Source organism: Kryptolebias marmoratus, linkage group LG17, assembly GCF_001649575.2.
Source record: "Kryptolebias marmoratus isolate JLee-2015 linkage group LG17, ASM164957v2, whole genome shotgun sequence".
Lineage (NCBI taxonomy): Eukaryota > Metazoa > Chordata > Actinopteri > Cyprinodontiformes > Rivulidae > Kryptolebias > Kryptolebias marmoratus.
In genome coordinates, this window is record NC_051446.1 from 9,646,635 (window position 1) to 9,672,050 (window position 25,416).

At 38.5% G+C, this 25,416-nt stretch overlaps 1 protein-coding gene across 9 annotated transcripts in view; it reads right to left on the bottom strand.

Annotated features, from left to right (window-relative positions):
- The window catches only part of cacna1g (calcium channel, voltage-dependent, T type, alpha 1G subunit), a 294,208-nt gene that overhangs the window by 96,265 nt on the left and 172,527 nt on the right, over positions 1 to 25,416 (bottom strand). For all 9 annotated transcript variants that reach the window (XM_037980627.1, XM_017416147.3, XM_017416146.3 and 6 more), the window contains exons 7-13: positions 24,987 to 25,278; positions 24,348 to 24,440; positions 23,278 to 24,196; positions 21,574 to 21,980; positions 4,921 to 5,072; positions 2,375 to 2,560; positions 268 to 382 (exon numbers count right to left, since the gene is read on the bottom strand). In XM_037980627.1, the coding sequence (XP_037836555.1) occupies positions 268 to 382; positions 2,375 to 2,560; positions 4,921 to 5,072; positions 21,574 to 21,980; positions 23,278 to 24,196; positions 24,348 to 24,440; positions 24,987 to 25,278 (2,164 nt within the window). The remainder of the gene's footprint in view (positions 1 to 267; positions 383 to 2,374; positions 2,561 to 4,920; positions 5,073 to 21,573; positions 21,981 to 23,277; positions 24,197 to 24,347; positions 24,441 to 24,986; positions 25,279 to 25,416) is intronic.

Genomic DNA, 25,416 nt, shown 5'->3' on the forward strand with positions numbered 1-25,416 from the left:
AAAAAAGAATTTGATAATCAACAACTTAGCGTAAAGATCTTAGATTAGCATTGTAAAGGTTATCATGTAAAAGCTGATCATAAATGACGTTTAAGGATGAAACTGTGGATAAACGCATATAACTCTATGATCATGTACAATTATATTTCGTTGCAAAGCATTGAAATGTAATAACCTGCAGCTAAAACTAGTGTAACAACAAAATGTTTAACAGAGTCGGCAAACAGCCAAGTGGGGAAAAAAGGGTGAAAAGGGGTGCATGCTTACCTGGAAAACAGTCACTATGGCCCACAGAAGAGAGTCAAAGTTTTTTCTGTCTGGCAGGGTGTCTCCATCCCGCTCTGAGCCGAACTTACAACCAAACAGATGCATTCCCAGGATGCTGAAACCAGGGGGGGATATGAGATGGGAAGAAACAAACGGGAAAAACCAAATTGAATGTTTACATCAAACCAGTCATTAGATACAGGACAATTAAATAAGCACTTTATTTGCTAAAAAGACTTGTAGTAAGTCCACCGAACTGATTATACTCTATGTGTGGCTTAAATCATCTTACAAGAGATTTAACCAGTGTATATAATTTTCTGACTTTTAGTCACTCATGTAACCCTAAACCAACACTGCCTTGCATAGCTTAGATGTGTTAGTGCTCTAATGTCTTAATCAGTTGATCGCATTACCTCTCAGCATGTCATCAAGGTCAGCAGAAGCCAGTTAAGAACCCATTAATTAAGTCAGGTCCATTTTTATGAAATTAAAGCACTGGTACAAAGGTTTTTATTTCTGTCAATAGTTTCTGAATTGTCGACGCTCCATGTACTCTAAATTAATGACGTCTTTGGAAGTTAATAGTGTTGCTTGAGAGTGTTGAAATTTTAAGTGAAGAAAAGACAAATAGAAACTGTCCATTTACCCAAATTTTTAACTAGTGGGAAAATATCTCAGTATTAAAACCCAAATTTATAACCAGATCTGGTATTTATTGTGCACTTGTTAGAAAGGTTTGGATTTTCAGTCGAAGAAGAACCGCTGCTGTCACAGTGAGGACAAATGCATGTTTAAGAACCCAAACACATCACACATGGATAGACCCTACATTTTCTTAACCTTTGCTTTTGTTGCATTTCCATGATTTAGGTGACTCAGAGAATAAGGAAATTTGCAACATTTTGCCACAGAATGTGTGTGTGTGTTTTTTTAATGGAATACAATCTAAAAGGTTTTTTTTAGTTAATTTGCAGCATGGCCAAATATAAAACATGCGTTGTGCCTTCAAAAAAAATGTTCATGGTATCCAAATATTCTAAAAAATGGCCCCTACAGAAGCCTGACTTAATTATAGGCAAGTGTTGTGCTGGTTGTATAGTAATACAATAATACTGTAATACTTCTACTAATAATAATACTATAATTACCTGCAAAGGACAAATAAAGTATCCATACATACAAGTGAAATCAACAGATGGATAGCAAGAATGGATAGAAACAAAATATGAGAGGCACAAGAAGCAAAATATTCATAAGATGAAACTAGCATTCCTTCAAGTAATGTGTTCAGTTGTAAATGTACATTCAGTGGTTACTTTTGAGAGGGTGATTACCGATGTCACTAACAAAGATACAAACAAACAGGCATACACGAACACAAGGCAATAACTACCACCTGCCTTGATTGTGGGTGACAATAAGTAATTGGTAGTGTTTTTATTTTATTTTTAAACAGTTGTGACACAGACACAAAAGTGACGAGACATCAATGCACAATCCTCCACTGCATCCACTTGGCAACTCTTCACTCAAATCAGTTACTGTTTATCTCTGCATATACAAGACTGGAACTTTGTGTTTATTTGTGTATGTGTGTGTTCTGGAGCGTGTGTCACATACATGCCTCTAAATCCAAATGGTTCTGAAATGCAAACTGCATCAAAATCATCCAATACTTCTAACACATATGCTGTTTCCTTCCTTGGGCAAGAGGACTGTGAATATTTGAATGACACTCTCAGAAAGTAATCATTTAATGCACATGTACAAATTACAAGTTTTGGATGCAACCAAATTTTAAATGCCAGCCACAGCTAATCGACATTAGCCAACACAAAAATAGCTATAACTTTAGCTTAATATATGTGAATTTGACAAATTTTGAGTGCTGTTATACTTGACAAGATCTTGCAAGATTATCCCATCTTGCAAGATTGCACATAACATATTGTACAAGATTTGACCAAAATGCCTGTAACTCTGTATCATAAGATGAGAATAGTTAGAAACTGTAAAATTAATGGCAGCAGTGAATAGTCACTGAATAATTTCCATTTGGCGTTTTTGTTTAAATGTTCTTAATCTTTGGATAAAACACGCCTACCTGAAGATAAAGATGAAGAGCATGAGCAGCATGCAGAAGGTGGCCACATTGTCCATAGTCTTCATCAGCACCACCAGCTGCCTCTGCAGGGCTGGCATGAAGCGGACCAGCTTCAGCACCCTCATCAGCCGGAAGGTCCTCAGCACGGACAGGCCGCCACCCTGCTGACCCACAATCTCCCATACACTGAAAACACATACAGTATATGATTCATCTTAGAGTCTAAAAGTGACAGAATGTGCTCAAGTTAGACATCCAACATCCTATTAATTAATCTCAGATCCCTAACCTGTTCAACTCTCATGAATGTCTGCTTTTTACTGTGTCTAAACATGCTGAGTTCTCACAAATGGATGTACAAGCCATGCTGATGAACTTAAAATCCCAGGCTGCTTAAAGATCGAAATATGACAACATGTTGATCTAATATTTTCAGGAAGCAATGAAGCTTTGTAAACAACACGTACAACTCAGTTTTGCTTTATTATTTTTTATACTTGGTTTATTAGTCATCCATTTATAATCAGTGAGGTAATTAAATTAGGATTTATTTATTCTTGTCCTCAGCTGGGGACAATGAGGGAAACTCACCACTCTCACATCCTGACATGTGACCAAATGTTTTAGCAAACAGTTAAACATGAAACAGCAGTAGCCTTCTTCTGGAGTCATTTTTCCTCATCATTGCGTAAATACAGGTCAAAGTTCATTCCATTCCAAGCTTTGTATTGGTCCAGACCAAATCTTGAAGATAAAACTAGATTTGATGCATCATTAAATTCAACGGAAACTACTACAGGTTATGGAGGTTTCCCTCCTTAACTTGTTACCATTTGCAAATTAACTGTGGATAAGTGGCAGAAAATAGATGGATGGATGAAATGTCAAATGTTTTTCATTTTGCTTAAAATACTAAGAATATTTTGTATTGACTTCTCACAGTAACGAGCCAGCTTTGAAGCTAAAATGTCTTTGAGATAGGAAAAAACACGTATGAATGGCCAAATGGGACCAGTCAAACTCTCGCAAAAGTTCTTGCAGCTAAGAAAAGATGTCAGGTATCTGACTTGAGCTAATGTGCTTTAGAGCAACAATGTCAGCTTAATTTATACTTTGTGTTCTTTCTTTTTTTTTTGTCTTCTCTTGTAATTTCAAGGTAGAATAGCCGTATGTTTGAATTTTTATTGTTTTTTTTTTTTTTTTTTAGCTTTTTACCTTAGTTAGTAGACTGGAAACATGTTAATAAGAAAGAACAAATGAAACACTACTGATAGAGTACAAGGCATACAAATTGAATGCAACTGATGCATTTTGTCCTGATTTTTTTTTTCTTTACCCAAAAAGCCTTTTTTGTTCTAAAATCCGTATAACATATTTTGAGAAAACGTCATTTGTGTTTCTGTATGAATAGTTTGATGCAATACATCTGAATACAAAGGTCATTTTACATCTTTATTCAAAATTAAATTAAATTAAATTTTGGCCACAGGTGTATATGAATAACACACTTCTGGTATAAACTGACAAGGTTTAGGTCATGAAAACAAGCAATTACATTTTCATTTGTGTTTTCCAAGAAGGATTTAACCTTCAATATATCCTCCGAGAACAATGTAACACCTTATCCACAAAGTCAGAGTGATGGACAAGTAGGTTAAAACCTGTACGCATAAAAAGTGGTCTGTCGTTCAGTATCCTGAATACAGAAAAATGAAATCCATTGGTGAGAGAATTAATAACTGTTGCTAGCATCAAGCCCTAAAACAGACTGTGACGAACCTCAAACCTTTTGTTTGTTTTATATAAAGTCTCATTAAAAAATATTGCATAGTTTACCAAAACAGAAGAAAAGAATGCAGAAGCAAATAGAATAGCTTTTTATAATATTGACGCAATCTTCCCATTGACCATAAAAGAAACCCAGTGATATGGTCCTGACTTCCTCCATTGTTAAGAATTGAAGTCCTAAAACAGTGCTGTCCAATCCTGATTTTGGAGGGCCACAATCCTGCATGTTTTAGATGTTTCTCTGCTGTGACATGGCTGATTTGAATGACTGAGTGATTAACAGGACTCTGCAGAGCTTGAAGACCCGATAAAGAGCAGGAAAACATCTAAAACAGGCAGGATAGTGACCCTTGAGGACCAAGATTGGATACCAATATCCTGAGATGTCATGTCATATTTTTGGAACCAGATAATATGCGCTAGAATTGGGGGATTTGAATCTGCCTACTCAAAATCAAAATGTTATATGACTTTTCTTGTAGGCATGAAATAGCCGAGCTAAACTTACAGCTATTTTTTTAATTTAAATTTAATTTCACCAAGGGCAATTTTCTGTTCATTTCTGTCGAGGGGAGGAACCTAAAACTTCTCCTGGAACCAGTCTACAGGGAAGCTGCTCCCATTTTGGATTCAAATTCCAGGTTCCTGTTAAATGTCTACATTTCTCTTATGGTTGATGGGTCTTCCAGGTATGACACAGAGCTCTAAATAGAATAAATGTGTCACCTCAGGTGTTTCTTCTTTGTCCTGTCTCTTACCTGATCACCACAATAATTCCATCAAAGATATTGTAAGGATTCTTGATGTAGCCAAAAGGCCCGTAGACCAAAACCTTCAGCAGCATCTCCAGGGAGAACAAGCTGGTGAAGACAATGTTACTGATCTCCAGGGCATTGGTCAATTCTTCAGGCTGGAAGAACAGAGAAAGAGGCAAAAAGAGATAGAAATGAGCAGCTCTAAACAAACATATATGCACTCTTTACTGAAGTCCTGGATATCGCCAGATTAGAGCAAGACATTCAGATGATTACAGCATCAACACCTGCTGTAGGAAACACACCAATGACTGTGCACATTTTAAATACGACAAATCTGTGTGGGCTTCTCTCTCTCTCGCATAGAATAAACACATCCGACCTTTATCTCACACCAGACCACACACAGCGATCACAGTGCTGACATGCCTTGTCTGCTCAAAGCTCATCAGAGAATTGGACTGCCACTCATGTCTCGATCAAACAGCTGGTGTGTGGGCGCGTGTGTGTGTGTAAGCATTTGAACGCAGAGACACAAACAGGCGATGAGAACAAGCAGACAAATGACAGAAAGAACACGGACAAAAAGATAAAAGGTGCACCACATCCAAATGCAACAGGGTATGTAAATCAGACTTCTGTAGCGAGTGTCTGTGATTATCAGCGAGAAGAAAAGAACCAGTGGGAATGCCGTTATGTGTCTGTGGACTGCGGAACGTCCTATTCAGTGTACATGAGGTCTTTCATCTCCCTGCAATAAACAGGTTACACAATTCAAAACCAAGTGCCCTGCACACACTTTACATGACATGACAGAGGACATAGGGTGCTAAAGGCCTGAGCTCGGTTCACATGCTCATCATGATAAATGACTATGAAAGTAAAAATGTGTAAATGTGTATCTTTACATTCTCAGTACCAAGCTGTGTGGTTCTATGAAGAGAGTTGCCGCCCCAGCAGAACTGATCCCCAGGCTGAACTGGCAATGTAGTGTAATGTAAACACAGCATGTGTCACTGAGCTCATCCTGGTGGGCTGCAACTAATCACTGCACACCATGACTGTTTAAGAAAGGATTACTCAACACTTGTATGTATACACATAGAAAGAAATATAGAGATTAGCATCTACAGTTGAAAAGGGGTTCCTTTGATGCATTCCGGCACAATTTTGCCTCAGACTCTTAAGCAACAAAGTGTAATGGAAAAGCAAAAACATGATTGCTGTTTTTTTTTATTATTATTATTAAGTAACTCATACAGTTTGGAAAAAAATGGTAGCCCCTTTTAGTACAAATCTGTTAATAACCTATTTATAGCTGAGGTGTCATTTGTTGTATTGAAAATGAAATGTTTCACTCCAGTGTCACTTAATGTCATCTCACATCAAAGCTCTAACCACTGCTCTTCTGGGCCTCTTATGCCTCAATCAGTAGAAACCAATTTCAATCAATCCAATCCAATTTAAGCCCAGAGCAACTAGGAATTTTTTTTGTCCATTTAGTTGTAGTTTAATTCAGTCAAAGCAAAATCCAATTTATTTCCAATTAATTCAAGATAAATAAAGTATAATTCAAGCCAGTTTGATCTAGGATATTGCAATTCAATTTAATCAGGCGCAGTCTATAGCTCAATGCAATCCCAGAGTAATACATTTCACTTAAATAAACTGTCCTTAAATTGTACTATATATATATATATATATATATATATATATAGTACAATTCAAGTTAAAATTTTATTCCATTTTGATTCAATTAAGTACAAACCAAAATATGAATAAATCTAATTCAAATCAATACAGGTGAAAGCACTGTATCGGTATTTTAAAACATCATGTTTAAAGAGACTAAGAAACTAACAAATGACTGTGATGCTCTGACAGAACATTTTTTTAAGTCAGAGTTTACAGACCTCCAAGAGAAAGAACAAAACTGCTGTTTTGTTCACCATTTCAAGGAATTACTGCAATATGTAGCCAAAGATCGGATTTTATCAAATACCGTATTATTGGCATTTGCCTAATTAGAAAAAAAATAAATAAAAAAAAGAAAGAAAAAGCTACCAAGTCACACAAAAGCCCCAGCCTACAACCCATAAAACCCATAAAATCTGCTGCCAACGTGCCGATTCCCGACACTTTATTACATCCCCATAGGTCTCATTTCCATGTCCCAAAAAGATCATAGCTGTTACAGTGGAATGCATCAAGGAAGGCTTAAACAAATATTTTTACAGAAAATTGGAAAACAACAGAATGTGCAATATTAAAACACCTAATTTAGGGGTTATTTAAAACCGTATTTTAATTGTAAGCTATCAAATTTATTCTAATGTTTCTCACAAGAGCTGAATCTTGTGTTGGGACCAAAGACAATAAAAAAAGGAAAACTACACAATGACTAAGAGCCTGAGGCTTTTTGAACTGAATTTTTCCTTTGCTCAATGATCCCGACTCCTACAGCTCCCACTTTTAAAGCCTCCTCACATCTAAGAGACCTATTTGGCCTGTGTGAACAATATAAAGACATTTTAGGTCTGCCTTCTTGTATTAATCTTCCATATTCTTATACTGCATGAAATTAGGTTCACCCTCTTTCAGTTTTGAGGTTTTATGTTTCAGGACATAAAAAAAATATGTGATCTACACCAGGTTCTAAATTTTTTCCAATCAAACCTCAAGTCTACAAAAATACCACAGCTTTCCCCGTGTCATTATTTAGGAAAGACAAATGAAGCCAAATAGTTTTTCACACACATATTTTCTAAGTCCACTCCATGATCCAGCAGCTTGAAGAACCACCTTTAGCACCCATAACTTGAAGTAGTCCTTTTCTTCATGACTTTATCAGCCTCTCAACATTCTGGAGGCCCACTCTTCTTTACAAATTTGCTTCACTTCATTGAGGTTTGTAGGCATTCATTTATCCACAGCTCTGAACCTCCTAGGACCCTGCATCCAAATATGTGGACATAATTTTTCTCATAGACTGCAAACTCATAGCCTTATCTATCAAAGATAAAAAAAAATAAATCTTTGTTTATACACTCATCAGGTCCCAATCAGCCCAAACAACTAAGCAAAGTTAAAAATGCATACCATGCTAGAGTTCGGGTCTTAGGAAGTTAAGGTTATACCTCAGCCTTCTAATTAAGTTCAGGTCTACTTCTTGACTGGACCATTGAAACACCTCTTGGATTTGTAGATTTGCTTCTGTGTTTAAAATCATTGTTGCATCATGACCCAGTTTGGTCCAATCTTCAGCTGTCAGACAGATGGTCTCATATTTGACTCTAGAATCCTTTGGTCCACAGAGGAGCTCATGGTCGACTCACTGATTGCAAACAGTGAGTGCAAAGAGCCCAGTTCCTGCGGCACCAAACAAGCTCAAATAATCAACCCTGATCTGACAGTTGGTATGAGATGTGGGTATAAAATTTTGTTGTTCAAGTTTTGTCAAAAATGACACTGTCATTATACCCAAACATCTCTACTATGGTCCAGAAGCCTTGTGATTCATTCAGATGTAACTTTACAAACCTAAGTTATGCTACCATATTCTTTTTAGAATAAAGAGGCTTTCTTTTGTCAACCCTTCAAAACAGGCCTTAAATGTTCCATCTTTTTTAACTGTTCTGTCCTGAACTTTAACCTGCTAACTCAGGCCAGTAGTGTCTGAGTTGTAGCTCTTTGGCGTTTTGGCATCTTCTAAGTATTGCATCTCTGGGAAGAATTTACTGGAAGATTGTTTATTTTTCTTAAATGTTTTCCACTTGTAAATAATGTGTCTCTCTGAAAAATGATAGACTGATGGGCAGCAACAGTTGCTTCTCTAAGGTAATTGTTGATGGGGTTTTTTCTCCAAGGCATTGTGTTAACACACACCTGTATGTGCCAGAGCAGCAAATTGCCAAAACTCTTCTTGTTATAGAGACGCTCACACTGATGATGATCACTTAATGAAGTGGATTTGATCAGCAGCTTCTGTTTGATGCTCCCCCTCTTAAATCTGAGTTCCTTGTGCAGGTTTTTCATTTCATCTTCACTTTAATTTAATAAATAATAACATTGTGGAATCTGCTGTGTGTCTTTGTTCACTTGAAGTTAAACTGAAAAAACAAAATTAAAAGCAGGAAAAGACCAGATTATTTTGATTCTGTTCTGCTTTGCTAAAATGTCACTTCAGAAAAGAGGAAAACATGTTTTTTTTTTCCTTTTTTTTCTGCTTTGTTTTGTTTTAAGAGTTACCCTGTTTCTGTACAGCATCCCCTGACAGAGAATAACAAGCTTGTCTCTGTTTGGTGTCTGGGTTCACAGACTGGGATGGACCTGCTTGTTTGATCTCACAGCTTTATTATACCCATTCTTTCTCTGATTCTCTTATGAGTGTGGCGATCAAGCCGGCGGCAAACCCTTTACATGCACAGAGACATATTGTCTTATCAAGGCAAGTTAAAAGGGTCCACAAACGCAAAGAGTACTTAGATGTCTGTGCGTTGTCTCGGATGAATGCACTCACACACAAATATGTCAAAACACACACACCAGAATCCATTGTAACATTAAAAACTCACACAGGTACAGGCCACACACACACAGACTTGTTACAAAGCATGCTCAGAGACTCACACTCGCAACCACACACCCTGACACACACACAGAGCTGTATAATAGATGTGCTTGATAAGCCAGAACAAGAAGTACGCTTTTTATGAGGTGAGACTTGGACTGCAGACATCTGGCCCTGGGATTGAGATTCAGGTCATTATTTTTCCCCCACTGGTTCTACTCTGCTATTGCTCCAGCTTGTATATCAGGCATTCCTCAGGCATCATGCAAGATTACTGCAGGAAAAAGAGGCCATAAAAGCTTTTCTCACACATAGAGCCGCACACAGGAACACGTATAAGACACAAAGGCCAAAAGTACACAGATGCATGCATGTGAGTGAAGCCAAAGGTTTGCAGCAGCTGGCTTATTAACAAGGACAAATATTGTAACTGACTAATAGCCACTGAGGTGTGTGTACTACCCAGGGGAGATTAATGCATCCGTGTGTATGATTCTGTGAATGATGAAGATGCTGTTGGTTTTCTAATTGCTTCCTTTAGTGGCTGTTTCCTGACTAATGAGCCTAAAAGAGCATTAGCAGGTAAAGTGCGTTAGATGAAAAAGAGTGTAATCTGTTTAGCCGTAATGTAATGTCACCCAATCTGAAGTGATCTAATCTAGATGGGACGCTCTGACCTACTGCCGGAACACCGCGTCTACTCTGCACATGTGTCTGTGTTATTGTTCAAGTTAATGATTTTCTTAAGCGTGATAAATTTTTTGGCGATGTGCATCTCTAGACTGACCGATCCAATTTGTATCTCGACACCCTACCGATGACGTGACACACTACGCATATATAGTAGGTAAAAAAACAGTTCACCCCTCAGTCACGATACAGTGTGATTCGTTTTGAGGTTTAACACATTGTGATTCAATTCGAAAGCAAAGTAGCATTCCTTACAGGAATGCATATCACTCACCACCTTACATGCCAAACTTTTAAATAAAGGTTTTACACACTTTATCAGCTCTCGATGTATGTGTTGGTTACTTGGTTATAGCCATTTTTTAGGTTTGCTTGGGCCAGTTAGCTGTGGCAGCCATACTGAACTATGTTGACTCCAAAAGTTAGTTAGTCTTAGACGTATTTTTAATAATATAAAAACGATACTGTAAAAATAAACACATGACACACACAAGGGGGAAATCGTAACCCCCCACCCCAGCCTTTTCATGGCAGAAGACAATACCAATAAAATGAAACAAATGAATGATCTGATGAAGTTTAGTAAGAATCAGTTTTTATTAATCTGAATAACAATGACCTTTTTTATAAACAAGACTTGTCCCAAAATTGCAATACACATTTATAACTCCTGGCTAAAATCAGCAAAATATTCAAATCTGTGCAATATTAACAAAGACAAACACAAACAGTCAAGCAGCAAATGAGCTAATTCAGCTGTGACCTGTGCTGTACTGTAACTGTCATATTTACTGCTAGGTTTTCAATAGTGTGTGTGTGTGTGTGTGAGAGAGAGAGAGAATATAACTTTTTATTTTTGTGTATTAGAGTGTTTGTTTAAGTTGTATATAAGAAAACATTTCATTAGTGTGTGAAAGGTTTTCAGTACAGTATGTGAGAGAGTTTAGTTTTATACGTCTATGCAAGCTAATTTAGAAAAAAATATCCCTGGTGGCCCCTCACAGTCATTTTATCACCACTACCATAAATAAATAACAGTGCAACTTGATTTAAATAAAAATGTTACAAAAAGGATGTTTGAGCTCCACCATTACTCAGTTAATCAAAGTCTAGAGCTGCACCTTACAGTTACCTAAGGAAGAATAACTTAGATGTTGCATCATTTTAATTATTTAACTTTATAGATCTTTTCGTTGCATCTACTGCAGACAACAAATCTATCTGGTAACACCCTAAACGAGGACAGCAACTAACCAAGAATGAAACAGTTTGATATACTAAAGGAAACAGGCTTTTGACCATACAGATATGATTTTCGTATAGAAAATTTTCAACAAAGTATGCTCGCCGAAAACTTTAAATTGACCTCAAACTCAAATTATGACAAACTTGATGTGATAAAGTATATATATGCTTTCAAATTGGTTCTGCTTATTGATCCATTTATAGCAAACTTTTACAATGTTGTAAAAAAATTACATTCACTTGGTCTTACAGATCGATCAAGGTTTTTGTCAGACTTAAACTATGAAAATATTAAATAAGATATAATTGTGTCCTGCTGCTCTTCCAAGCAAAACAAAATCAATAATCTGAGAGCATAAAGGGACAATGCGAAAGAACAAAAATAGCAGAATGAGCAGAGGGACTCAAATGGGAAACATTACTTTTTCTAAGTACAGGCAGCAAGTTATTTGACATTCCATTGAACCAGGAAATAACTAAATCCATCATTTGATCACATCATTGATTCTCTCTTTGTGATTTCATGGCCTCCAGGACTGGAATAGACTTCATCCTAAAATATACCAAGATTAGGAACTGTTGTTTTGCCTTTTACTTCTCATCACAGTACAAATTAGACAAAAAAAACACAAAACACTCCTCAGCAATTCCTTGGAATTGGTCTTCAGATGGCGACTTTTCATTGGCAGGGAAGGATAAAAGCTGAACAAATATTGTCTCTGATTTAAGCAAGAAGCTCAGGAGAAGTCGTTGTGCCATCGTTCTGTGTTTGAAAAGAAAAGCCATGTGCTTGGTTAAGTATGTAAATCTAAGAGGTTTATAATACGCATAAACATACTCTGCAATAATCTCATGCAACTTAAACAGCTTTAAACTTTTGTTACTTTCAGGCATTGTTATAACCTGTTTCTGCTAATAAGAATTCTAATTTTTCCATAGATTTTATGGAATTAAAACAAGCATTGTGAGAAATTATAGGACTTGCCTTTAATTAAATCGTATTCACCCGACACACCAGATGGTTTGTTTCATAAAACCATCTGGAAGTCCTAGAATCTGTTGAAAGGGCAGGCATTAAAAAAAAAGAAAACAACACAAAAAACTGAATGAACAGGGTTTAAAACAGGTGATTCTGCATCTGCTAATAAAAGTTGCAAGCAAAGTTCAATTAATCAGCTGAAACTGTTTTATTGAAACTGTTTTTCTGTTACAAAGTATTAAAAAATGTTCTACTTTTTCTGTTTGGATTAAGAAGTTGTAACTGAACATTTCCTTTGCTAATAAGCAAAAACACAAAATATTAAAATGAGGCATTCTATAAGGTTACAGGGTGTAAATGAGAATTTGCTTTAAGCCACTTGTCATTATGTAGTGTTTATGAAGGCTGAATGTAATCTAAAGGATAAAAAGGAGCTAAAAGTTGTTAGTCAGAGAGATATATCATTGCTGAAAGAAATGCGAGACATTTCCACCTGCTATAAAAAGGTGTAATTGGGGCTTTACCTTCAAATCAATCTGTTTAAATTGTAAAATATGTGTAAAATTAAGATACAGTGAATGCTAAATGAAGTTAAAAAGCAGCAGTCTCTGAAGAAAGGCATATCTTTAAACAAAGATCTGTTGGGGCCTTGGAAAAGGCATAAGGAATGATTTTCAGCTACTACCACAACACATTTTAAGCTCAATACCAATAAAATTGACTGAGTTATAGTCATTTCTGTGATGTGGCTTAGCTGTGGCAACCATCTTAAATTGGGTTGAATAAAAAATATTAGATCGTACATAAAGATTGAATGATCCAATAGACACATTTTCATGAGACCTTCAAAATCTAGTCATTAAATGTACCTGTACAACTAACTAACTTCTGGAGTTAACCCAATTCACGATGGCCACCACAGCTAATCAACCGTGGTAAACAGAAAAATGTCTATAACAAATATTGTGGTACATTTAGTGTGATAGTAATTAAAAGTCAACACCAACACATACTCTGAGCACTGCACTTTGCATGAAATCTTTGCTTAAACTTTTGCATTAATGGTTAGAGTCAACCCTGATTAATGCTAGGAGACTGTGCAAGATTTAATTAAGATGATTGCATGACATCGTAGATAACAATATATTCAAAATTTTTAAAAAATGGTCATAATGCTGTCATTTTTAAACGTAAAAAGATGATTTTACTTTCAGATTTTGATATGAGAAGTTGAGGGTGATAAGCCTTTAATTATTGTAGCATTTTTGTAGCACTACTTCATCTTATCTTGAACAAGATTTGATAAGCTACAATCCTGAATTTAGATACAATCAGACCATAATTGATCTCATCTGCATGTCTTGGCCATTGTCAGTATTTCCTTTCAAACCAAACATTTCACCAAAATGTAATCCATTGATTTTGTGACAACCCCAACATTTCCTGAAACTTTCATCCAAATCTATTCACTACTTTTTATATGATCTTTGCTAACAGAAAGACAAACAAACCAATGGACACAACCAAAAAACAAAAACTCCTTGGAGGAGGAAACAAAAGGGTCACATGTAGGAGCAGAGAGAAGTTTTTAACAAAGGGGTTACCTGTGACCTTGGACTTTGACCCCATGGACATTGAAATCAACACGCATCATCTTTGACCCATAAGGTGTCCGGCTGTGCAGTTTGACATTCCTATATTACACTGCTGCATAGTTAGAGTACAAGGTCAACTGTGATGTTGACCTTTGATCCCATGACATTGAAATCAATTTCTTCATCCTATTGAATCCTTGACCACGAGGTATCAAAAGTTTAACAGGATGACAAAGAGTTGTCCAACTGTGCAGGTTAATTGTCCTCTCTTACATGGTTGCATGGTAAGAGCACAAGGTCATCTGTGACCTTTGGCCCCGTCACCTTGATATCAACAGTGATCACCCTTGACCCATGAGGTGTACAAATGTGGAGTTTAACATTTCTGTTATACAGTTGCAGAGTTAGAGCACGGGCTCATCTGTGACCATGACCTCTGACTTTGACCTTTGACCAGATCACCACCAAAATGTGATCGCTTGTTCCTAGTACTGTGTTTGATGTTTCCTTAAAATGTCATGACAATCCATTCATAACTTGACAGCATCTGTCAGACAGATGCCACTGAAAACATAATCTTTTTAGCAGAGGTAATAGTTAATCATTTGATAATGATGACATGCAAAGTCAATTCTTCAACAACAGTAAAAATTTGATTTGAAATTTACTCATCTCTAAATTTGCATCCAATTTGGGTTCAAAGTCGGCAAGAAACAAGGGGAGCCAAACATTTGCTTCCCTTCATCTTTTCGACTTCCTGTACTTGCAGGGAGCACATATACAACCCCCCAGAGTGTGCGTCAACCCCACACTCTACGTCCTTCTCAAAGTGAAGCTTCAAGATCAAACACGCACGTTTACAGTTCAAACGCCGACGCACATTACCATCCCTTCACACTTAGACACTGAAAGATAAACTGTTTGTGCTCCGTTTTAAGGAAATTGCTTTCAAGGTTAATAGAGTCAAACAAGTCGCCTGTGGGAAATGTAGACCAGGTGACCCAAAGTGGCTTCAGATCACTTTGTACTCCTGTAATAGCTGCACGCTGAATCAATATTGATGTCAATTCTAAAATGGTTCCGCTAAAACCAATTTCCAAAGCAAAAACCAGGCATTTTAGCTCACTCTTTCCTTTGACACCTCTGTTGTCCTTATGCCTCTTCTCAAACAGATTTAGCATCCATGCCACCCGTTGAGGGAATGACAAAGGAACAGAAGACATAGTCGGGGAGAACGCAATGGCCGTAAAGACAGGGAGAAATTTCTTCTGTAAAGTGAGCACGAGGAGTTGACCTTGCTGAGTAAATAGACTATAGGGCTGTGTCACGCAGTTGGCAGGCGGACAACTATTCCATCAGCTCCACCATAAATGGTAATGCTCCCTAAACTGCTTGGGGAGATTAAACAGACACCCTCTTCTTAGTGGTGCAGCCCATCTGCCTTCTTTCCAGCACCAGTCACTCCTTCTGTCCCTCCTGAAACTCCCCCTGTCCCCATCTAACACTCTGCTCATCATTTTTTTTATCTCTTAATCTTTGAGTTTTACACACACACTCACTGAGCACGCATGTAGATGAGCAATGTAAGCACCACTTTTGTGTGTATGTGATGGGAAGCGGATGAGTTGGGGGGGGCTCTGGTATGTGTTGTGAAGTGATGGTTGAGGCACTGCAGCTAAACACACCCCTTCAGGGTAACATCATGTCTGTGCTGAGGCACACACACACACGTGTGGTTGTGTGCTATCTGTTGTGGTCCAATCGCCAGAGAGCCTAAAATTTCAGGTCGCAGTGTTTTATTTTGTTCATCAGTTATCATTAACTGGTGGCTCCTGGGCAATTTCAGATCCAGCTCCCAAAGTGATAAATTCTTATTTTGCTGTTGCTGAAAGGCGAATAATATTTTTTTCCTCCTTCTGTGTGTATGTGTGTTCATGTGCCTGCATTAGCAAAACATCTCACTCATGCGGAGCTGAGAGTCAGTTATAAGGATTATTCCAAATGCCAAAGATGAGATCTTTGCCTAGAGTTTCAACATTAACACTTAGTGTCAAACTTGTATGTATGTTAGCAAAATATTTCATGAACCACTAGATAGATTTTAATGAAGGTCTCAGAAAGTATTCAGCGGTTGTACAGCTACAACCTTATGCATGGAAGATGGCAGCCACGACTAATCAACATTAACCAAGACAGAAATGGCAAAAACTCAGTTAACGTTTTAGATATCAAACTAAAATTGTATGTGATAGTTGCTGAGAGTCATTCCCAGCACAGTGTAACATACCACAATCCTCCACATCCTTTGAGTTCTAACAGATCATTCAAGATATTTGTTGAAAACTTTGGCAAAGTGGTGGGCAATATGCGTTCCCTCTGTCAGAAATGCTAATTTAATTTTATTTACTGGGCTTCCAAAATGTTATAATTAATAAAACAATAAAAAAAACAGAGAAATAATTTAGATGCCAGTGCCTTACGCAGATGAAAGTGAACAAACCTGAATTGGCCAAATTCCTTTTGAAACTGACAATTGACAAAGTAGTGCTTGATCACCACTCATTGGACTGGAGTGTGAACGTGTAGTCCTGAACACCTAACAGCAGCACATACATAGAATATTTGTGTGTGTGTTAGCACAATCCCACTGTACAAAGAGCAATAATAGTTACAGTAAAGGACAAAACAAATTTGGTGAGAAATTTTAAAAAGGCAGTCAGTCTGTGACTGTGAAACTTTATTATGAAAATATGCACACAGAAAACTGCATTTCTACCCCATTTTTGGTCATCATCCCTTGCTGTCCTTTCTAAACAGGTAACATTTAAATTTTGCTTTGTGTTGCATTTGTGCCACAGTCATATTCTGAGTGGGTTTTTTTCTCTCTCTCTATTAATTATTTATCAGCGTGTACCCTCATAAATTCTCCTTAAGACACAGCCAGAGGTCTACAGCCTAATTTGTTGTCATACATAACCTTCAGTTTACTGTGCACCATCCATTTGCAGAACATGGGGGAGGGGGACTGGAAAACAGGTAAACTTGATCAATAAGACGTCAAACTCAACCTCAGCTGGAAAGGTACGGCTGTTCTTTAACACAAACTTCTACTCTGCACATGATGCATGTGAGGTTTTATCTCACAACGTCTATGATTGATCAGTTGTGCATAAAGAGAAAGACAGATGAGTAATGAACAGTTTTGATGGTTAACAGCTCTTAGTGGCAGATAAATTGTCTACCTGTCCTGAAACGCAACAATTAAAAGCAATCATTTTCATGAGCTGCTGTAAGTTTTTTAAATTCGGGCTCACAAATCTACTGTTTGAAATCTACTTCAGCATACTTGCTTCATTTTTAGCTTTTAGCTCCTGTCCCAAGATGTCCTGCTACAAGTGGAGGAGTTTAAGTATCTTGGGGTTTTGTTCACGAATGAGGGAAAAATGGAGCGGGAGATCGACAGGTGGATTGGTAAAGCATCTGCAGTGAAGCAGGCACTGTACCGGTCTGTCGTGGTGATGAGAGAGCTGAGTCAAAAGGCGAAGCTCTCGATTTACCGGTCGATCTACGTTCCTACCCTCATCTATGGTCACGAGCTTTGGGTAGTGACTGAAAGAACAAGATCACGAATACAAGCGGCTGAAATGAGTTTTCTCCGCAGTGTCTGGGCTCTCCCTTAGAGATAGGGTGAGAAGCTTGGTCAACCGGGAGGGACTCAGAGTAGAGCCGCTGCTCCTCCACGTCGAGAGGAGCAAGTTGAGGTGGCTCGGGCATTTCATTAGGATGCCTCCTGGACGCCTCCCTGGTGAGGTGTTCCGGGCACGTCCCACCGGGAGGAGGCCGAGAGGAAGACCCAGGACATGCTGGAGGGACTATGTTTCTCGGCTGGCCTGGGAACGCCTTGGGATTCCCCCTGAGGAGCTGGCCCAAGTGGCTGGGGAGAGGGAAGTCTGGGTCTCCCTGCTTAGGCTGCTGCTCCCGCAACCCGACCCCGGATAAGCGGAAGAAGATGAATGGATGGATGGATGGATGGATGGATGGCTACTGCTTTGATAATTTTAGTTTTTAGCTTTTGTTAAACTAAAATTAGAGCGAAAATTCAGTGTGGTGTAATTGAGCATCCTCCCCATCACATCCTTTGAGAGCTAATAGACTGTTTTGGCAGGAAAAGTTAGTGTGTGAATGTGCATGTGTATATAAGTGTATAGGCATCTAGCCTCTGGACAAGTCACTTACAGTGTGTTGTCTGTTTTCACAGGATAGAAAATTGGTAAATGCTTTGAAAAGTATGGCTCCTTTACTTTGAAACACATCAACATAGCCGTAACATGCAACATAAATAAAAAAAAAACATATTTGAAAGACAAATTGCAGATGTAATTATTATAATAGCTTAAAGTACAATGAATAAAAATACTCCTCTTGAAAACGTGGCTGCAGGAAGACTGTAAATGAAAGCTTGGCCTTTCTTCCATGTGGACAGAGTTACAGAGGCATTTAAAGCTTACTGCTCTTCCTGTCTATTGGATGTCGATGGGCTTGCAATCAATGAAGGGTCTCACTAAATTTTAAACAGCCAGTCTGGAGACGAGAGGGATCTGTGTTACCCAAATAAAGACAGAGCACTCAAAGAAGTGAATATGCTGGTAGGATATTAGGTTGAAGACAAACGAAAAAAGAAAGGGTAAGTGAAGAAAGGCAAATTAAAGAGGTGGAGGTAAAGTTTAGAAAAAAAAAGAAAAACAAAGTTAAATGAGTGGGAATAAAGAGAAAGAAAAGGGGAGCAGAAGAAAAGAATCGGAACCAGAATAAGACCAAGAGCACAAAGGGGGAAAAAAAAGGATGGAGGAATGCTATAAAAGCTCACTTTTCTCAGTGTGGCAAAGCTCAGCATCTGGATTTGTTTATAGGCACTGGGTCAGTGATCAAAAGTAAACCAAAAGACCTGGCAAGGCTCCATCTCCTGCTTACACACCTACATGTGCAAAGAAACACAGCGCTTGTGTCGCTTACTCCACTCATGTTATGTAATGCTACACTGGATCACACATGCCGAAGGCAGCAAAATAGCCTCAAACACAAAGTGTACCTCAGCACTGAAACCTGCACTTTTATATTCCTTATAAAAACAATCATGGGAACAGAGAGAAACTACAAAAAAGTATTTTGGGCAATAATGCAAGTTATAGGTCAAACCTTGGAGAAAATAAAACAAAAACATTATTTAGCCGATTGTTTTATAACTATAGTAAAACATATTTAAGGCAAAGTAATCTGGTCTTCAAATAGCTGGCTGAAAAATGTAGGAATTATATCAGACAACAAGGTATTACAGTCTTAATGAAATCCTTATTTTGCTTATTAGTCTATTTTTCGGGGTGGGGGTGGGGTGGGGGGCTTGTTAATGATTTGTTAGAAACATTTTTCCAGAGTAGAATGATTAAACAACATACAACATCAGTGACTTTTAAAAAACGAGATGGGTTCACAAGTTGAGATTTTTTGTTAGGGGATTTTCTTGAATCCACACAATGTCAAAACTATACATACCAACCCCAATATATTTGGACATTTCTACTAATCGGATGAATGTACGTTAATAGGTTGAATTTTGACTGGTCACTTTTTGTAGTCGCCAACAAGCTTCTGCCATGGATCTGGGTTTTTAGGAGTGGTTCATAAATTTTCAATCAGGTTGAACTTGGGGCTTTGAGACAGCCTTTCCAGAAGTTCAATGTTAGCCTGATTTATGCAATCAGAAACCAGTTCTGATGTGTTTTTGGTATCACTGTCCTGTTCACACCCATGTGTGTCTAAGTTTTAAACATTTAGCTGCTGATTTTAGATGAAGTTGAAAAATTTGGAGGTAGTCCTCTTTTTTCATTAATTCATCCATTTTGCACAATACAACAGTATCACAGCATGATGCTACCACCAACCTGCTTGACAGTTTGTTCAGTGCTCATAGGTCTGAAAGCCTCAACTTGATGCCTCCAAATAAAGTTTTTGTCATTGTGACCAAAGAGCTCTATTTTTCCTCTCATCTGACTGTAAAATCTTTTTCAAGAAAGCTTTTGGTTTGTCCATGTCAGCATCTACAAAATTATTTTAAGTTTGAAGGTGCTGATTTATAAGCAGGGGCTTTTCTTTTGGTCAGCATCCTCTAGATCCATGTTAATGAAAAACTGTCTTCACTGTGGACAGACATACTGGTGTTCCAGTTTCTAGCTCATGGCAGGCTTGAGCCTTGATAGTTCCTGACTTGTTCCTGAGCATCCTAACATTTCCTTTCATCTGACAGTTACTGATTACTATTGATCAGTCTAATATATGCTGTCAAACAAATCCTTTTTATGCTGGCAAAGAGAAACTAACAGCTGCAGACATTCATGATCACTAGCCTCGGCAAATTAAAAGACCCCCTGGAACCTTTAGCACCACTTAATAAAAGGTTTAAGTGGATGTGTGTATGTATTTGAACCTGCATGTTTATTCTGACCCTGTGTGAATCAGATAAAATCTACTCTAAAATCTAATTTGTGCACCCAAGTTTTGCTTTTAAAAACTGTTAAAGTTATGCTTAATTTTTCTACCCTGTAAAAAGAATGATTCAAAAAAATAATTAAAAGCCCAAATTATTATGACATTCATGTCCGCAATGAGTAGATGTAAGCTTTTGACCACAGTTCTACATGTATTGTTTGAATATGCAATAAGTTCAATGGATCTGAGACTGTTGCCAAAGAAAACATGCATTTCGCTTCATATGAAGCAACGTTGCTGAATAATCCACATTTTACATTGGCCTGTATATACACACACACACACACATATATATATATATATATATATATATATATATATATATATATATATATGGAAAAAACTCCACTGCCTGATTCCTGATGGTATAAGATAGCAGGATGAAAAGGACTTGTCACCACTGAAGTCTTCCCCAAGAGACAAGAGACTGCACTCGTGCTTGTCTCACATTTGTTCTGAGTGTTAGCCCATCTGTTGATGTAGTCTCCCCAACATGCTGTGTGCATTTACACCTCACAAAGTTGGCATTCGGCTCTCCTAATCCAGATAAAATAAAGTGACGCAGATTGCTTGGTAAAGTCATGAGTAAACTGGCTCAAAAAGAAAGACACAAATGATTACTGAAATACTGAAAAAAATTGAAGAAAAACCTGAAAATTTCACTCAGATCTTAAATCTACCCAGTGCTCTATTTCACTTTCTACATCCTCTGTCTTGCACGCTAGGTCTTTCCAGTTTCTGTCTCATGTGGCTGTAATTAGGCTTTTGTAAACCAGTGAGACCAGAGAGACAATATGAATATCACTTGGGCATGTGGGAGAAGTGCTGCTCACACAATCACTGAGAAAAACATACAGGCAACCTATTAGCTTTTAACAGTCTATCAGTATGTTTTATCTGTCTGCCTGTAGTCAATATTGTTATAGAACTGTTGGCCTTTAGGTTTGCTATTTCAGTCAAGCACCATGCCAAAGCAGCTGCACACATACAAACACATACAAATAACCCATTCAGAAGCATACATGTGGACTTACCTGCTCATGGTACTCGATCCCCATGCTCAGAGTATTAATCAGAATCGCGATCATAATCCCTCGTCCAAAGTACTTGCTATCCACAATCTTCCTGAAGGTGTCACACACTAGCCTCCAGAAGCGGACAACCCTGGCAGCGGTTTTGCCCAATCTCCGGCTCTTCTTCCTGGGCTGTCTGCTGTCTCGCCTGTCCCTGGGATGGAGATCCTGGCTGATCTCGTAAACTCCATCGCTGTCAGAGTCGCCTGGAGTCTCGTTGCCCTCGGTGCCTGCGGCTGGTTGGCGGGCCAGGCCTTTGGCGCAATAAGGGCAGCTCATGGGGTCTAGAGTCAGAGCGGCTTTGTCCATGGCACTGCTAGTGGTGCTAAGGTCGTGGGCCGACAGCTGGCATGAGAGCTGAGCTGCATCTGAACGAGAAAGAAAGGTCAGATAGGGAGACTGAGACAATGATTTTTGCTGCAGCAAAGTCTGTATGATTGTAATAAAGTGTACAAATGAAGTTTAGAAAAACATCCCATTAATTTTTAGTGATTTATTGTAGTATTTTACACACTTGTGTGTGTTAGAGGGAGTGTGTTTGATGCTGTATAAGTTATTCCTTGCTTCCTCATAGCTATGGCCTGTCTGTCTGCCACTCAACTTTTTGACTGTCGGTACAACCTGAACACATTTGGCTGAACTTTTCATGATCCTGATTAGAACTTAGCTGTGAATAACTCAAAGCTGGCTGTAGGTTTTGACATGGTAAATTAGCATTTTAATAATGTACTTAGCGATCTCTGACTCATGGTAAAAAAAGGTCTCTTTAGATTTTGTTATGACTTGAGGCTTTGAAACATCAAATTGACACTGATCATGTTCTCATGATTGGTTTTATAAAGTTTTTTTGTTTTGACTTAACCACACTGTTCTAAGTGAGTGCAAGAAAAGCTAAACTGGAACTTGATTAGCATCATAACAAATATTAAGTAAATTAAAGGTTCCTGCTTTTTTATTTATTTGTTTGTTTATTTCTTTTGTGTAACAAATTAATTTCCATTTAGCACAGCCAGCACAGAAGTTGTTAAGTAAAGCCAGTATCTCTCTGGGCTGTGGCTGTTGAATAGTTGGTTATTCAAAATTGTGAGAAAATGGGTGAATTTTCAGTTGCAATCTCAGCAAATTGTGATTTTTTTTTTTTTTTTTTTTGGGACCACGTAACCAGCAAGCCATGTGGCTGTTTTGCATGACCAATTTTTGAAAATTACTTTCTATTATTGTGAGCACAAATTGTAAAAATGTATTCTAGGCCATGCACATTATTTTGTTGCCCTCATTCTACCTGCCTTGGCAGATTTAGACCACTTCTTTATCAAGTATTATTCTCATTAACATGATTAGAATTGGACATTTAGGGCTGTAGCCTCGGATGTTTTCTCTCATAAGGAGAGCTCCCATACAGGTGTCAAAATGCAGTTTTAGCAATCTCGAATTACAGAAACTAAATTCAGATGAATTTGAGAAGGGTTTGCAACATCTGGAATGACTCTGCAATTAATTTGAGACAAAATGTTTTGCACAATTTTTTTGCATATGCGAAAACCATTCGCCAATCAGTCTTTAACAGTCACAGCCCAGTGAGATACTGGGTTAATGTAGCTGATCAAACACTTCGACTAGACTCATGTTTGTAAGTTTAGACTTTGTAGGTTGATGTGTGACTACCTGTTGCAGTATGCGCGTCTACCAGGCTCGATGGGCGTCTCTCCAAAGGCATTGGTGGGATATTGAGGTTAAAACTAAAATTTGTTAGTGTGCTGGCAGCAATACTTCCTCGTCTGGACTCTGCTAAGGCTCGGGCCTGGAGGGTAGGGTAGTTCTTAGGTGCAGGAGCAGCAAATGGCACAGAGTTCCTCTTCATCACCCTGGATTTGGAAGCTGAAGTCAAGTAGGTGACTGGAGTCATTCCTCGATTGATGGGAAAGAAACTACAGCGAGGAGTTTCTGTGCTGAGGGGACTACAACCTGAAGGTGAACAGGCAGCTTCTGCAGCGGTATCAGACAAAGTGGCGAGATTTGAGTCAGAGGTTGTTGCTGTCATAGAAGATGGTGGTGCTAAAGCAGTATGCCCACTGCCAGTGGTTGCACTTGGGCCCCCTTCATTATTGCTGTGACCCCCAGCTTCAAGATCTCGCCCTTCCAGACACCTGATGCTCCCTCCATCTCTCACACTGCCATTCCTTAGATTGTAGTGATATAAGTGATGATGATGATGATGATGATGATGATGATGTTCATGAACTGACACAGACCCCTGCCTAGAGGACTTCCTCCTCCTTCTCTGGCTCTGGCTGCGCTGTGGCTCTGTAGGTGGTGATGAGGCAGCGACGTTTAGCCCCGCACGACGAGCTAAAAACCTGCAGACTTGAACCACTTGCTTGGCTCCTTTTCGAATGATGTGAACCAGGTACTTGAGCAGCTCATCGTAGCAGGAACCCGGCTCCGAGAGGGAGGCCAGTGTGCTAGCATTTGACATGAAGCGCACTCGTTGCTCCTTCATCAGCTGGCTCTCCCTCTGCTTGGTCTCTGAGAACTGAGTAGCAATGACCACCAGGCACAGGTTGATCATAAAGAATGAGCCAATCTGTAGATCAGAAGGAGAAGAAGAAGACATTGTTGCTTACATAGTCTTGCTGGATGTCCACCATTGCTGCTCTCATCAGTTGACCCTTTTGCCCAATCATCAACGGACACACACCCACACTCATCCATTGTTACCAAGATGTGTCACTTACAATGATGAGTAGAATGAAGTAGATGAAGTTGTAGAAAGAATGAGCATCCATCACAAAGTACATAATGTCCACCCATCCCTCCAGAGTAATCACCTAAAAAGAAACAAAGGCAGTAAAGTACAAAAAACAAAGCTAAATTGATACTTATTATACAATAAACAAGAAAAAAGAGAAAACTTAAGATAAAATTGAAAGAAAACAAAGAATTTCAAACACCAACATTCAGCTTAAATTTTTTATCCAGCATTTTTCCAGACAGGCTAACTGAAGCAGAGCCCAGACTTTTTGGCAGACATTATCTCTTGCCTGACTTTTGTCTTCTAAAATTACACCCCCAGCAGCTGGACTAAGATAAATTAACACTACAACAAAAACCTTTCCTGACAATGTGGGTACAGATAACAAATGTAGAGCCTGTAGTCTGGTGATGTGGCTGTGACCTGCAAATTTTGTAAGCCCCATTTCTTTGATGCATCAATCCATGACTGGGTTTTTTTTTTCTGTTATTCTTCATATGCATTTGGCATTACATGATTGCTTGATTGCTCATCATCCAAACCAGCCAGAGCTTTTTCCACTGCAGAAAATGCTTACTCCGTTTTCCTGATATGCTGCTTCTTCAGTCCAGTTGCAGCTCACCTGAAAGATGGCAATCCACGCATAGCAGATGTTGTCAAAGTTTATTGCTCCCTTAAAGGGGTTGGAGAGACCAGCAGAGCAGTTGGTGTAGTACTGGTTCCAGTTGACGCAAGTGGTGTTGTCAGTGCTATTGTAAAATTCGATAGTTAGGCTGCACTTCTGGCGTCCCTCGTCAGACAGCACGGGGATCGAGTCGCAGTTCCTCATGCCGTTATCTTGTGGCATGGAACAGATGAAGGGGTTCTCATCATCATTTTCAGTCTGGTAGTATTTTGCACGCTCAGACAGAGGGCTTGAGGAAGTAGAAGAGAAAATATTGTAGAGGTTATTGGCTAATTAGACATGGAGAGCAATCAGCTTACAGAATTCTACTTGTACTGTTTGTCTTTCCTGTTCCTGTTTGTGCTTTCTAAATTCTCATCATTTAAAA